Genomic DNA, 12,417 nt, shown 5'->3' on the forward strand with positions numbered 1-12,417 from the left:
TCACGGACGAGGATCCCTGAACTCAGTCTTCTAACCTGGCACCCTTCATCGCCACCAATCCCTGGTAAATGCTCTTAAAATGATCCTGGAGGCTGAAAGTGATTAGTAAGGCACAAGGGGTCAGGGACTCCAGACATGGGACAGGCAGAGCGACTGCAATAGTGGGGGTGTCACAAGGAAACAAGGGCAGGTGAGTGGACCCTACCATGGTTTAGAGGCCCAGACTAAGTCAAAATACATGGAAAAGCTGGGGGAGTCTTGAGCCTCTGGAGAGACCTGGCAACTCCTGCCTTCAGCCGGTGCTACTCAGGAGCGGTCTTTGCCAGTATTTACTGGTCTCCACTGAAGACCTCCTCTATTGGTCTATCAGTGGATCTTTGTCATTTTATTAAATTTCTATAGTTCAGATGTGTTTTCTTTAGCCTGTAGAGGCTCAGAAATAGCCCAGATGAACAATTGGGGGAGGGGGTGACCAGGATGGAGTCACTCTCAATGGAAGTCTGATTTGAAGGGCAGACTTCTTGGACCCATCAGATGGTGAGATAGCACCCCAGCCAATCCAAGCACAAATTCTGAGGCCTAGTCTATTTATTCCTATTTTTTCAGTGTCCTATTTCTCTTCTCTTCCACATTTAGTCTGGTCCTGGGCTCATACAGCAACAAACAACCACCCTCCTTCACAGAAAGGCAGCTAAGGGACTGCACAGTCCCAGTCCCAGTCCCAGTCCCAGTCCCAGTAGTGGAGTCTTGGCAAGGTTTGGGTTTCTTTCCTATATTCCATCTCAGATAGCTGGAGGCTTCATAGTCCAAAGACAGAGAACATGCTGATCTGCTGCCAGAGCAGTCAGAAATTAATGTTTTTCCTGGTTTTGTGTATGTGTGGGTATGTGGGGGCAGGGGTGTTTGTTCTTGGGCAGTGCCATGAAGAACCAGACACATCTGACCTAGACTGTTCATTATGTCACCTTCCCTGTAGACCTCTGAATCTTCTTCTTCTTCTTCTTCTTCTTCTTTTTTTTTTTTTCTGAATCTTCTACCAGTTTTGCAATGTCCCTCTGTCTACCTGTTTATTCCCTGGGGCAGGTAAAGCCTGCAAGTGGGGCTTAGCCATAAAGGGCTGGGATCCTCAGCACCTAGGCCAAGGACTCTGACAAGAAAAGGAAGGTACCTTGGTAGTGAGGGTCTTCTTTATAAAGGGCTCCCTACAACTACACTCCCAACCCCCAAACACCCAGTCCTTTACATAGTTCCCTCATGGAGGCCTGGCCTGGGCAACACACTTGAGGCCCGATGGGCCACTGCCAGGTCAGAGAGCACAGTTAGGCCACTGTGGAAAGCTGAGCTGCCTCAGGACCTTGTTAATTGCTTATTAATGGTGGGAGTCAGGGGAGGGGGGATTCTCCTGCTTCAGGCCTCAGCTCTCAGCACCATCCTTGTGGTTTCATTTAATCTGCAATTAAAGTGGATCCCAGGAGGCAGCGGGAACTGATCTGCAGCATCCGAGGCACGTCACCAAGCAGACACCGCATCCTTCACTCATGCATCCACTACATGGCTTTTATATCCATCTCGACCTCTGCTCTCAATTACTTCTGTATGTCTGTGAGGAGTGTGGACTCTCTTGATAGGCTTCTGCCTTCCCTCCCCTTCCATCTCTTCTGCCTACCTTCTCTTCTCTGCAGCAGGGCTCAGGTAATGGGATTGAGATCCCCAGACACAAGCCTGGGGGAGGTGAGGAAAGTGGAGACTAGTAAAAGGAGGATGCCAGGGACAACAGAGGCCCAGCTAAGGTCGGCCAGGGACTAGTACAGACTATCCTGGGGCCACAGAAGGGGGCTTTTCCCCAGTGAAGTGTCTGGAACGCAAGCTGGAGAGAAACTGGATCCGCTGAGGGGGGTAGGAGGAGGGTGAGTGATTAATGAGGGAGATTGAGAGATTAAACCTTGGTTCTGGGTTTGAGGGGGTACTCCACTGTCTCAAAGACTCCCCCCCCCCCAGCTGCAAAGCACTGAAGCTCCCTGGTTCTGAGTCATTTCACTGGTCTTCCGGCCATACCTCCCACTACAGTGTGAAATCTTCCTGCCATAAGTCCTTCTTGGGAGAATCACCAACTGTGTCTTCACTGAAGCCTGGCAAGGTCCCAGAGTTTTGCTTCCCCAGACATTTTCAATCTCTCACATCTTCCACTTCCTCAGATTCCCCTCATTGTCCCTTCAGACATGTCAGGGTCTTGTACTCCCTCTCCTTGTAGAGATCCTCACATTCTGACCTTTACTCCTTTGAGAAGGCAGCTTATTACCATTTAAGAACACTTTTCAAACACCTCTCTTCATCCATTTTCAGATTTCCCATTCTCGGTTCCCAGCACAACCCCCGGTCCCACTCCCGAAACCTTCACCCGAAGATTCCTCCACCAAGGCGGGTCCAAGATCGCTACCCTCCCCCGCTTTACTGAGGTCTGTTCAATAAAGGACCATTAGTCTCAGGATTGCCCGCTCTGCACATATGTCTGAATTGAGTGTATAGCGGGTTTGAGAACACCCAGAATAACCTCCTCGGGGCTGTGGACAGGAAGAACACTCTTAGAAATGTGCTTGCCTTCCTCCTCTCTGTGTTTAGGGAAAATTATTGAATCGGAGTGAAAGGACAGTGGGATTTTACGAAGGAATATTCAGGCAAGGAAGGTGGAGCGGTGTATCGCACCGTTTCGCAAACTTCTGGGATATTCTCTTTCAGAAAAAAATTACTGCCGAGTCGCCCGATCAGACTTAAATTTTGCTTTCGTTATTTGTGGGGCGGCGGGTCTGTGAGGCTTTCTGGCCCCGTTCGCTTGCTGGCAAAGAGCTCTGCATGCACCCACCGCCATCCCAAGTGTGTGCGGCTATGTGAAACGAGTGGCTGCACACTCAGACTCTCTTTCCCTCATTGTTCTAGGAAAGTTCTTTTCCTCGCCCCCGCCCCCCTTAAATTCCTGGGGGAGACTGGCCAGTCCGGGAGAGGGACCAAAGTGTCCCTTCTGTGCGAAAGGGGGTTTCAATTCCTCGGGCTGAAAGCAAGCAGCGGAAATAGCTGCGAAAAAGGTAGGCAGGGGTAAGGGCGGGTTCGGCCCCGCAGGCAGGACTGACGGTCCTATTCGCAGCACTGAAAAGCCGAGGCGGCCCTGCCGCCGCATCTCTTTTGAAATTGAAAGATCGCTGCGCTCCAGTGCTTTCAGAGTCGCGGAGCCCAAGAGAACAGTGTAAGTGATTCGCCAACCCTGGCACCGATCGAGACCCAAGTAATCCCGGCGGCAGAGTGGGAAGGGGAAATGGATCCACAGGCCCCTGGGGCGAGCTACGCAAAGCCTGCAGATTGTCAACATCAGGTACCGTGGGAGAAGCACCGCAGCTGCCGCCACTACTACGCTGACAGACAAAACCAAGGCTGCCGCGCGGAGCTGGGCCCAGCCTCTGCAAACGCTCCGTCCCTGGGACGGGTGTGAGAGCGCCTTTAGCAGCTCCTTAGCCTCTAGGCCACGTGTCATTAAAGACCTCATTTTAGGCTTCATGCTTAGATCTTATCTTCGGTCCCACCTTTACATCCCCAAGCTCCAAACCCAACTGGAGGGCTATCATTGGGCTAGTCAGACTGCTCCCCAACTCCCGCAGCTACCGGACGCAAAATGTCCCCTGGAGTGTTCTTTCTTTCTTATTCCCCGCCGCCCCTCCTCCTCCAAACCAGTCACCCTAGGAAATACCAGTTTGCTCATGAACTCTTTGGTAACAGCCTGGGTGCCTCGAGCTCCTGTGGCGCCGGCAGAGTTTAAATGTGGAAGGAAGGGAAGCGGGGCGGGGCTGGGATATCATTAATCCCAAATCTCCAGATGTTTTTGAGGCTGCCTCAAAGGCATTAGAAGCTGATTCTGGATCGGGAAGAATTTGCTGGAGGTGAGCAGTGCACCGGAAGGTGTGTGTGAGGTGGGCATTCCAGGCATGAGACCCAGAAACAGGGGAAGCTTTAGTAATCTTGGAGACCTGGGTCAGGATGGGATTGTACCCAGGTAGTTCTGCAGTGTTCCGACTCAGGTGCCTGTCCCCTGCCCCATGCACTAGGCTCTCTTTCTGAGCACCTTCAACGTTTCTATGCTTGCCTTCCCCTTGATGGCACACTCTTCATCCACACCCAGTGTTAGAGGTTTCTAGAAAGCACAGATTATGGTAAGGGGAGGGGAGTTCTAGAAGTGACCTCAGGTTTTCCCCACCCAGAGTTAAGTCTCCAGTTTTCTTACCCAGTTCAGACAGCCCTCTGTAACCAGGCTTTCACCTGTGTCCTCTGCCATCTGGCCTTCACTCACCAAAGTGCAGTGTCTTTGGTTCTCAACAGGTATGCACAGCCACCCCCTTAAAGTCAAACTTAGTGGAGTCAGAAATAGGTCAGTGCCAGAATGAGATTTAGGCTTTCCAATCTCTTTCCACTCTCCATCTCCTGACATTTAAGCTTCTTGTTCCATCCCACTGTTCCAGACTCAGAAGCAGCCCCCTTTGCTTCCTTCAGGAAGTCTTTGCTTTGGCCTCTGTGCCCGTCCCAGTTGCTATCCCTTTTAGAGGCCCATAGAAAAAGAACATTGGCTGAGTTTATTGCCAGTGCCCAGAGTGCATGTCCAGACTTATACAGACAAGGGACATCTGCCCAAACACTCTGTGGAGCTTGGGCCTTGCTGCTTCTTTCTTGTTTTTGTTCTTCTTCTTCTTCTTCTTCTTCTTCTTTTTTTTTTTTGGCAGGGGGTGGGTACTGGGGATTGAACTCTGAAGCACTCAACCATTGAGCCATATCCCCAGCCTTGTGTTGTATTTTATTTAGAGACAGGGTCTCACCAAGTTGCATAGTGCCTTGCCACTGCTGAGGTTGGCTGTGAACTCGTGATCCTCCTGCCTCAGCCTCCTGACCTGCTGGGATCATGCCAAACTCCTCTTGTTCTTTGAAGTTGCCAGTGTTCTCTACATCAGCCAGCTTTTCTCAATTTTCCCTACCCTGGCTTCACTTAGCCACTTCCTTCTTCCCACCGCAGGAAACCTATAAGCCAAGCTTCCAACTGTATCCCTGCCACCTCTACCCAATTTCTTTTGTTTTTGTTTGGTTGTTCTTTGCAGTACCGGGAATTGAACCCAGGTGTATTCTACTACTGAGTCATTTCAGCTCTTACAAAATATTTTATTTTGGAAGAGGGTCTCACTAAATTGCCGAAGCTGACCTGGGATTTACAATCCTCCTGCCTCAGCCTCCCAAGTAGCTGGGATTATAGGCATGTGCCAACACACAGGTCTCAACTGTTTTTCAGATTCCTTCCTTCTTTCTCTTCCTATTACTCAGGTTATAGAACCAGAGTGCAATTCTTTGAATGTTTCTTTAACATATCACTCTTCTTCAGCAGACACTATTGAACCCTAGCCCTCCTCTCCCCATACTCAATTAGGACACCTCCACTCTGCATCACATGCTGCAGCATACAAGGACAGTGAGAGCTGCTCCCAGAAAGCACTCCATTCACCAAAAGGAGCTGGTATGGGTGGGTTTCAGTTGGCTCAGTTTCTAAGTTTCACTATAGGGCCTTATCCCCTTCTCCTTTGGCAAGACATTGAGGGCCCTTCACAGTAGAGGAGAGGCCTGTCTTTAGAGTAAAACTTTTGAGGATTTTTGAGGGAAGCAGGACACAGGACAAAGCCTGAGTGTGTGGCAGGAAGAAGAAAGATGCTTTTTTAAAGCTTTTATTTCAAAAAATAAAGCCACAGTTAATTTCACATAAATATCTGGGAAGGGAAGGGGTAAGGGATGGGGTTGGGGCTTGGCCCCTACCTCCTCTTCTCTTTCACACTGTATTGTAAAAGCAAAGGGGATGGCTAAGGAAAGAAAGGGGGAAGAAGTAGTCAGTGGACAGTTTATTATATGAAGGGCCCCAGCCCACCTTTGCCTGGCTTACCTTGCCGAACCAGCGGGAGAGCCATATCTGTTTCATTGTCATGTGATCGGGGAGAACTTCATTGTCAAAAAGGAGCTGTACCTAAGAGGCAAATGGAATTCTCCTCTTTGGTCTAGAACTACCCTGGTGTACCCTAGACTTTGTCTGTCCTTTCTTAACTCCTTCTTCTTCATAAAAGGAAATTAAACTACTGTGGGATTACTTACGTGCTGTGGATTTAGCATCAAGCGGTGACAAAGGACCCTCCGGAGATGGCGTACCTCAGCTCTAACAGAACATCTGACATACTTATTCTAAGGACAGGGAGGGGAGGGGAAGACAAAGTGCTTAAGGAGGGGCCACAGGAAGTTGAATCTTCTTAGATGAACCCTCCCTTCAACCCATCTCACCTGCAGAACACTTTTATTCTTGTCTTTGCCAGAACTGGGGGGGGAAAAACACAGGTTAGGGAGCCTCCATCTTTCCTTCCTTCCTATACCAAGAGCCACCCTGCATACTCTTAAAGTACACAGACATTCCCTTACTGCTTGGCCTCTCCACTCCCCTGCTCTGGGCACTATCATTTCACACAACTTCTGAACTGCTCCTCACCTTAGTCGCTCCAAGCATAGGCTTAGCTGCTCATCATAGCGATAGTAGTGGGCTTTGGAGTGGTCGAAGCTGCTGAAGGGGAGGCCAAGGTTGCTGAGGGCTGGCTCTGAGAAAAATAAGGTACTGAGGAGGTTCCATATCCTTCTTTTCTCTGGGGGCTTAGCTTTACCCTCCTGCTACCAGGGACATACCTTCCCCACTGGGCTGAGTGACCCTGTCCAAGCCTCGAGACTGGTAGAATTCCCGAATTCGTTTCTCTTCACCTAGGAGGGTGTGAAGTATGGGAGTAAACTGTTAGTCCTCCTTCTTTGTTCCTTTGGCTGTTGGCATTTTTAAAACCTACATAATTCCCATCAAAACCCTTGTCACCTCAAGCTGTCACCCAGCATTCATTAGATCTCAAGAAGCCTCTCAAAGTCAATTTGATTACTCACTATCTTGCAAGCCAGGCACTAGCTTGTATACGATGTCCTGCATGACCCGGTCCAGTTTGAGGTTGAGCAGTGGCTGTGTCTCGTGAATCTTGATGTTGCACATGGGGCAGTACTTGCTGGTTTGCAGGTACTTCACGATGCAACTTTTGCAGACTGCGAAGAGAAAAGCAGACTTTCAAACTCCCTGGGAACCCAATACGTGGGATGGGTGGGGCAGGAGGCACAGAAGCTCATGGTCTGCTTGGTGAGGGCTTGAGCCTGGAAGAATCAGGTAGGATTTAGGGCACTCACAAGTATGAAGACACTCAGTGATGGTGGTGGCATCCACGAAGTAGCCAGCGCACAGACAGCAAACGATATGCTCATTCAGGTCTTTGATCTTCACTCGGACCTCCTCCTGCGGACACACCCTCCGTCACCTATTATCCATTCCTCACCCCAGCCCACCCCACCTCGTGCGCCTTCCCAGCTTGGGGGTCGTGTCTTTCATCAGACTCCAGACCAGCCCCACACCCTCCGCTATCAGCAGAGGATTAAATTCCAGGGGCTGGCAATCCGCCTCCGCCCAGCAGAGGGCTCCGCGCACAGCAGGGGTCTCTTCACATAGACTCGCCAGACCCTCCTTTCCCAGGGGAGACTACACGGTGTTGGCTGCACAATGCGCAGGCGTTCTAGCTCTGAGTTTGGCAACCCGATTGCAATCGCGCCTGCGCACCGGGAACCCTGTCTCTGCGCAAGCGCATTGGGCTTCTGGCCAGCCACCGCCCGTCCTCTAGCCCGCCCCAGTTCGCACCGCTAGCCGACCACAGCAGTAACCCTGCCGCCCCTGCACCTCGTTCCGTAGCGGGTCCATCTTGTACACTGACTGGAGCTGGTTCCGAAGCCTCATCGCGATCGCAATCTGGCCCCCCTGAGGAGACGCCATCTTAAAGGCTGATCCTGGCCTGCCACTTCCGGTGCCGCCTGCGGGGCGGGACTTGTCTCCAGGCAACGAGGGCCTAGGTCTTTTCGGATTCGCTCTTTCTCTGCAAGGCCCCGCCCACGTCTCTTACTCCCCCGAGTGCTCACCTGAGCCCCGCTGGCCCCTCCCCCTCCTCAATCCATAATTAGGGAGTGGGGGTGTGTGTGGGGAAGGGTCCTATCACTTCCACCTCCTGTAGGAGCCATCAAAGTAGATTCTACCCGACCTCAGGACTAACTTTTGGAGCCTGCCAAAGACTGCCCCTTCCTACCCCAAAAGGCCTGGCGATCACCGCCAGCTACCGCTCAGGCACGTCAGTCTCCAGTGACTGTGACCCAGCTGAAGAAGGAAGGGTCTTCTCCTGGGAAGGCCGCCTTGTAGGCTGACGCGTTGCGGAGCTTCACCCAGACGGGAGGCCTTCTTCCAGCTCCGCTGCCGGAGTTTCTAGGGGCTTTGCGGAGTCTTAGAGAGGATGGGGTGGGGAGGGAGATCCCCCAGGGACTTAGTGATCTTACTGCCCCCCCACATTTTCCCCCGGCTGCTGGGGATTGGGGGGGGTAGCAAGCCCTGGTTAATGATGATGATTTAATCATCGGCGCCTGCGGAGGCCTGGGACAGACTAATGCAGAGCAGATGCCGAAGGAGGAGGGGAGGACGATAGGACACTGCCGCACGGAGACACGCTTAGGTAGCGAGCGCCTGCAGTAGCATAGGCCCAGCTCCACACTTGGGGAGGACTCTGGGGTCGTGAGGGCTTGTGCACCGCCATCCCTGGGTCCTTACAGCGAAATTTAAAAAGAATTAAGTTTACTATGACGTATCGACAACAAGTGCAACTGGAGATTCGAGAAGGGTGAGATCCCAATAAGACCTCAAAAGGCTTTGTGGAAAAAGTGGGACTTTGTGCGGGCACAATTTAGACATGGAAGAAGTGTTAGAAGTGTGATGGAAATAGAAAGGCAAAGTGGAGAGGAATATCTGGAAGGAGGTCAAGGTGTGGATTTGAGAGTGGTGACAGACACAGCAGCGACTAAGAGTTGGGATTTTAGCCTTAGGACAACAGGGAGCTAGTAGAAGTGGGGGCAGGTGAGGAGGGAGGTGTTCCCCCATGAATGAACAAAATATCCATTTCTCTTCAAAATGAATTGTGAACAAGCAGCAAGGAGTTATGGAATTCCTGCTTTATTAGCCAACTATTCATTATGGCCACTGTTTACTTTCCACTTCTTGGTGGTTGCAATGGCTTCTTGATTGCATTCTTTGTGTCCGCCTTTGCACTTCTTTATCCTGTTCTTAACAGGGCAGCTCAGAAAAATTCTGATGTCATGAATCAAAAAGGAGACTAGGAAGGTTTTGATGAACATGTTTTATTTTGATTGTGATGATAATTTCATGGGTATATAGATGTCAAGACATTAAATTGTACACTTCAAATATCTGAAGTTTGTCAGTTATACTTCAAAAAGCTGTTAATAATAAAATTGAAAAATCAAGTTATTTTTTTTCTGTTTAAAAACTTTGGTAAGTAGTGGTAGAGGCCCTGGGTTCATCTCCAAAACTTGTAAACAAACACCAGAAACAAACCTTTTTATAGCTTCCCTTTTCAATCATAATAAAAGCCAAAGGTCTTATAAAGGTCTGCAAGGCCCTGCATAGTCTCTCTAGTCACAAAGAACTCTTCAGTATTTACTCCACAGTCACACTAGGGTATGCTGAGTTCCCAACTTGAAATTCTAGGTATCCAAATGGCTCCTTCCTTTACAGTTTTCCCTCCATGAAGCTTCTGTGATCACTATCTATCCCCCTTCACTTCCTTGCTCTATTTTTCTTCCTAGCATTTATTAGCATTATTAGTGTTTATTATTATTCAATATATTTTTCTTTTTACATATTGCTAATACATATTTGTTAATTTTTCATTTGCATTTCACACTAGAATGAAAGCTTTTAGAGGCAAATCCACCACCATCCATTGCGTTCACAGCTTTATCTCCAATGCCAGGCACATAGTGGGTATTCAATAAAAAAAAAAATTCTGGATGAACAAATAAGTAAGTCCAGGTGCAGTGTTGGCAGCTTAGATTAGGGTTTTAGCAACGTAGATGGAAAGGGTTGTATCTGAAATTCTCCAAAGGAAAGTTAATAGAAGAAATTAGCCAGTGACTGGATTTGTGGGGCTTGGGCAAGAGGGTGAATGAGGAATTGGGAGGTAGGCATGTCTTACAGTAGCTTCAGGAATGGCAAAGTGAGCTGGTCAGACAGAAAGGAGTGGTGGGGCTAAAGTATCATGTTGTCCCGGTAGATGTGAGAGTTGGGAATATTGGAATGGATGAAACCTGAGCAGATGTAGAAATAATGAAAGCTGAAGTTGCTGAGTATGGTGACACACACTTATAATCTCAGATACTAAGGAAGCTGAGGCAGGAGGATCTCCAGTTTGATGCTAACTTCCACAATTTAGTGAGACCCCCCTCAAAATAAAAACATTTAAAAGGGGGGCCTGGAGTTATGGCTCGGTGGTAGAGCACTTACCTAGCATGTGTGAGGCACTGGGTTTGATTCTCAACACTGTATGTATGTGTGTGTATGAATAAAATAAAGGTCCATCAACATCAAAAACAAAATATAATAAAAGGGGGGCAGCTGGGGATGTCGCTCAGTGTTGGAGCTCTTGCCTATTATGTTCATGGCCCTGGCCCTTTTTTTTTTTTTTTTTTAAAGAGAGAGTGAGAGAGGAGGAGAGAGAGAGAGAGAGAGAGAGAGAGAGAGAGAGAGAGAGAGAGAGAGAATTTTTAATATTTATTTTTTAGTTCTCGGCGGACACAACATCTTTGTTGGTATGTGGTGCTGAGGATCGAACCTGGGCCGCACGCATGCCAGGCGAGCGCGCTACCGCTTGAGCCACATCCCCAGCCCCCGGCCCTGGCCCTTTTTGAAAACAAAAAGGAAAAAGAAAGGAAGAAAGCTCAAGTCTGTGCTCTGAAGAATGTTCGTACACTTCAGTAGAAGGAGCAAAGTCAGTGAAGGAGAGATGTAAGCCATGACAAAGTCCAAAATACAAAATAATAGAATATTACAGAAGCCAAAAGAAAGGACATTTCAAAAACCATCGATGATCAACAAAGTAAAACATGTTAGGGAAGGCCTGGAAAGAGATGCCAGACACTAGAACTTGTCAAGAAAGTGTCACTATAGGGAAGCCAGTTTGCACTGTGTTATTACAAGAATGAATGATGAGGACATGGGGGCAGTGGACATGGACAGCAAAAAGGAAAAGAGAAACATAATTATTTTTTGGAGAATCAGGCAAAGATTATGTTCATATGATGTCAGTTGGGGCCAGGAAGAACTAAGCTGATAAATGATTTAGGAGTGGGAACCATCTTGAATAAAGGACATGGATTAATGACAGAAAGGAGGGAACAAGAGTAGCAGCTAGGGTTTGGCTTCTTCCTATGAGGCTACAAGCTCACACCGAAGACTTGGGGGGCACAGACACAAAGGATATGGTAAGACACATCCAATGTGGTGTGTATTAGGAGGCGCTCACCCCAGTGCCTCAATCTTCAACCTGAACTAGCAGGAACTATCCTTTCCCTGAGAATCATAATCAGAGAGGTAGAGGCAAGAAGAGAATTTCCCTAGCTCTGTGGCTGACAGAACTGGATGCCCTCTGTTCTTGAAGTGGGATACTGAAATTAAAAAAAAAAAAAAACTCCTCAGGAGATTCATATGTACTATTGAGTTTGTGATCATTCTTCTCAAAGGGTCAACTGAGCAATCTCTCGGTGAGAAGCACTGCCATCTATACTCACCTCAAAAAGAAAGGGATGTACAGTAAGCCAGTTATGCATGATGTTTCTTTTTTCTTTAATTGATTTGCCCATTGATTTATTTAAAAAGATTCATTCAACTTGAAATTACTCACTCCCTCCCCAACCACCCCCCTGAGCATGGAAGGGAGTGGCAAACTCCTAATCTGCAGGCAAGCCCCCTGTCAGAGCCTGAACTTCTTGGCTGGCTATCTCCCTAGGTTCTCTTTTCCCAATCAGCTGAGTCTAGCCTATGCTATTTCTGAGTGCCTCAACAGCAGAGACTACACATTTCCTTATAGCCTCCAGCAGCTGCTAAAAAAGAGCAAGTTTCTGGAAGGGATAGGGAAAATTTCCTACACCAAGATAAAAACACAGCTGCCAAATTGATAGGAGCCCCCCAGTTTCAGAAGGTCTGTTTCTGTGAGCAGGACTGAGGACAAGCTGGAGAAATTGGATGATAGAGGTGGCCAACTCTGGGGAGATTATCACATATTATTAATGTCCTCTTCCTCCCCCCATGGCTCAACCAACCCCTTCAGACTGAGGATTTGGGAACATCGAGGGGTTGGTGGTTTTGGGTGAGGAAAAAACCCATTTGTCTCTTTTTTAATCTTCCTGCCCAGATGCCCAAATATCATTCTTCGTTCCCAGGAGGAAAAA

General features: G+C 48.6%; 1 protein-coding gene across 1 annotated transcript; it reads right to left on the reverse strand.

Moving 5' to 3' along the window:
• Positions 1–5,706: 5,706 nt before the first annotated feature.
• On the reverse strand, positions 5,707–7,932 carry Pcgf1 (polycomb group ring finger 1). The gene is made up of 9 exons (XM_026397444.2): positions 7,814–7,932; positions 7,273–7,378; positions 6,982–7,134; positions 6,739–6,810; positions 6,548–6,653; positions 6,346–6,379; positions 6,163–6,249; positions 5,957–6,037; positions 5,707–5,876 (listed from the first exon to the last, which is right to left on the reverse strand). The coding sequence occupies exons 1-9, from the start codon at positions 7,904–7,906 to the stop codon at positions 5,829–5,831; spliced, it is 780 nt and encodes a 259-aa protein (XP_026253229.1). The 5' UTR covers positions 7,907–7,932; the 3' UTR covers positions 5,707–5,828.
• Between the last annotated feature and the right edge of the window lie 4,485 nt (positions 7,933–12,417).

Source organism: Urocitellus parryii, chromosome 12 (genome assembly GCF_045843805.1).
Source record: "Urocitellus parryii isolate mUroPar1 chromosome 12, mUroPar1.hap1, whole genome shotgun sequence".
NCBI lineage: Eukaryota > Metazoa > Chordata > Mammalia > Rodentia > Sciuridae > Urocitellus > Urocitellus parryii.

Coding starts and splice junctions, on each gene's coding strand:
- Pcgf1 (XM_026397444.2), bottom strand. CDS start 7,906: ATGGCGTCTCCTCAGGGGGGCCAGATTGCGATCGCGATGAGGCTTCGG. Junction 6,654..6,738: donor CACTCAGCCCAGTGGGGAAG/GTATGTCCCTGG, acceptor TATTTTTCTCAG/AGCCAGCCCTCAGCAACCTT. Junction 6,038..6,162: donor TGATGCTAAATCCACAGCAC/GTAAGTAATCCC, acceptor TTTGCCTCTTAG/GTACAGCTCCTTTTTGACAA.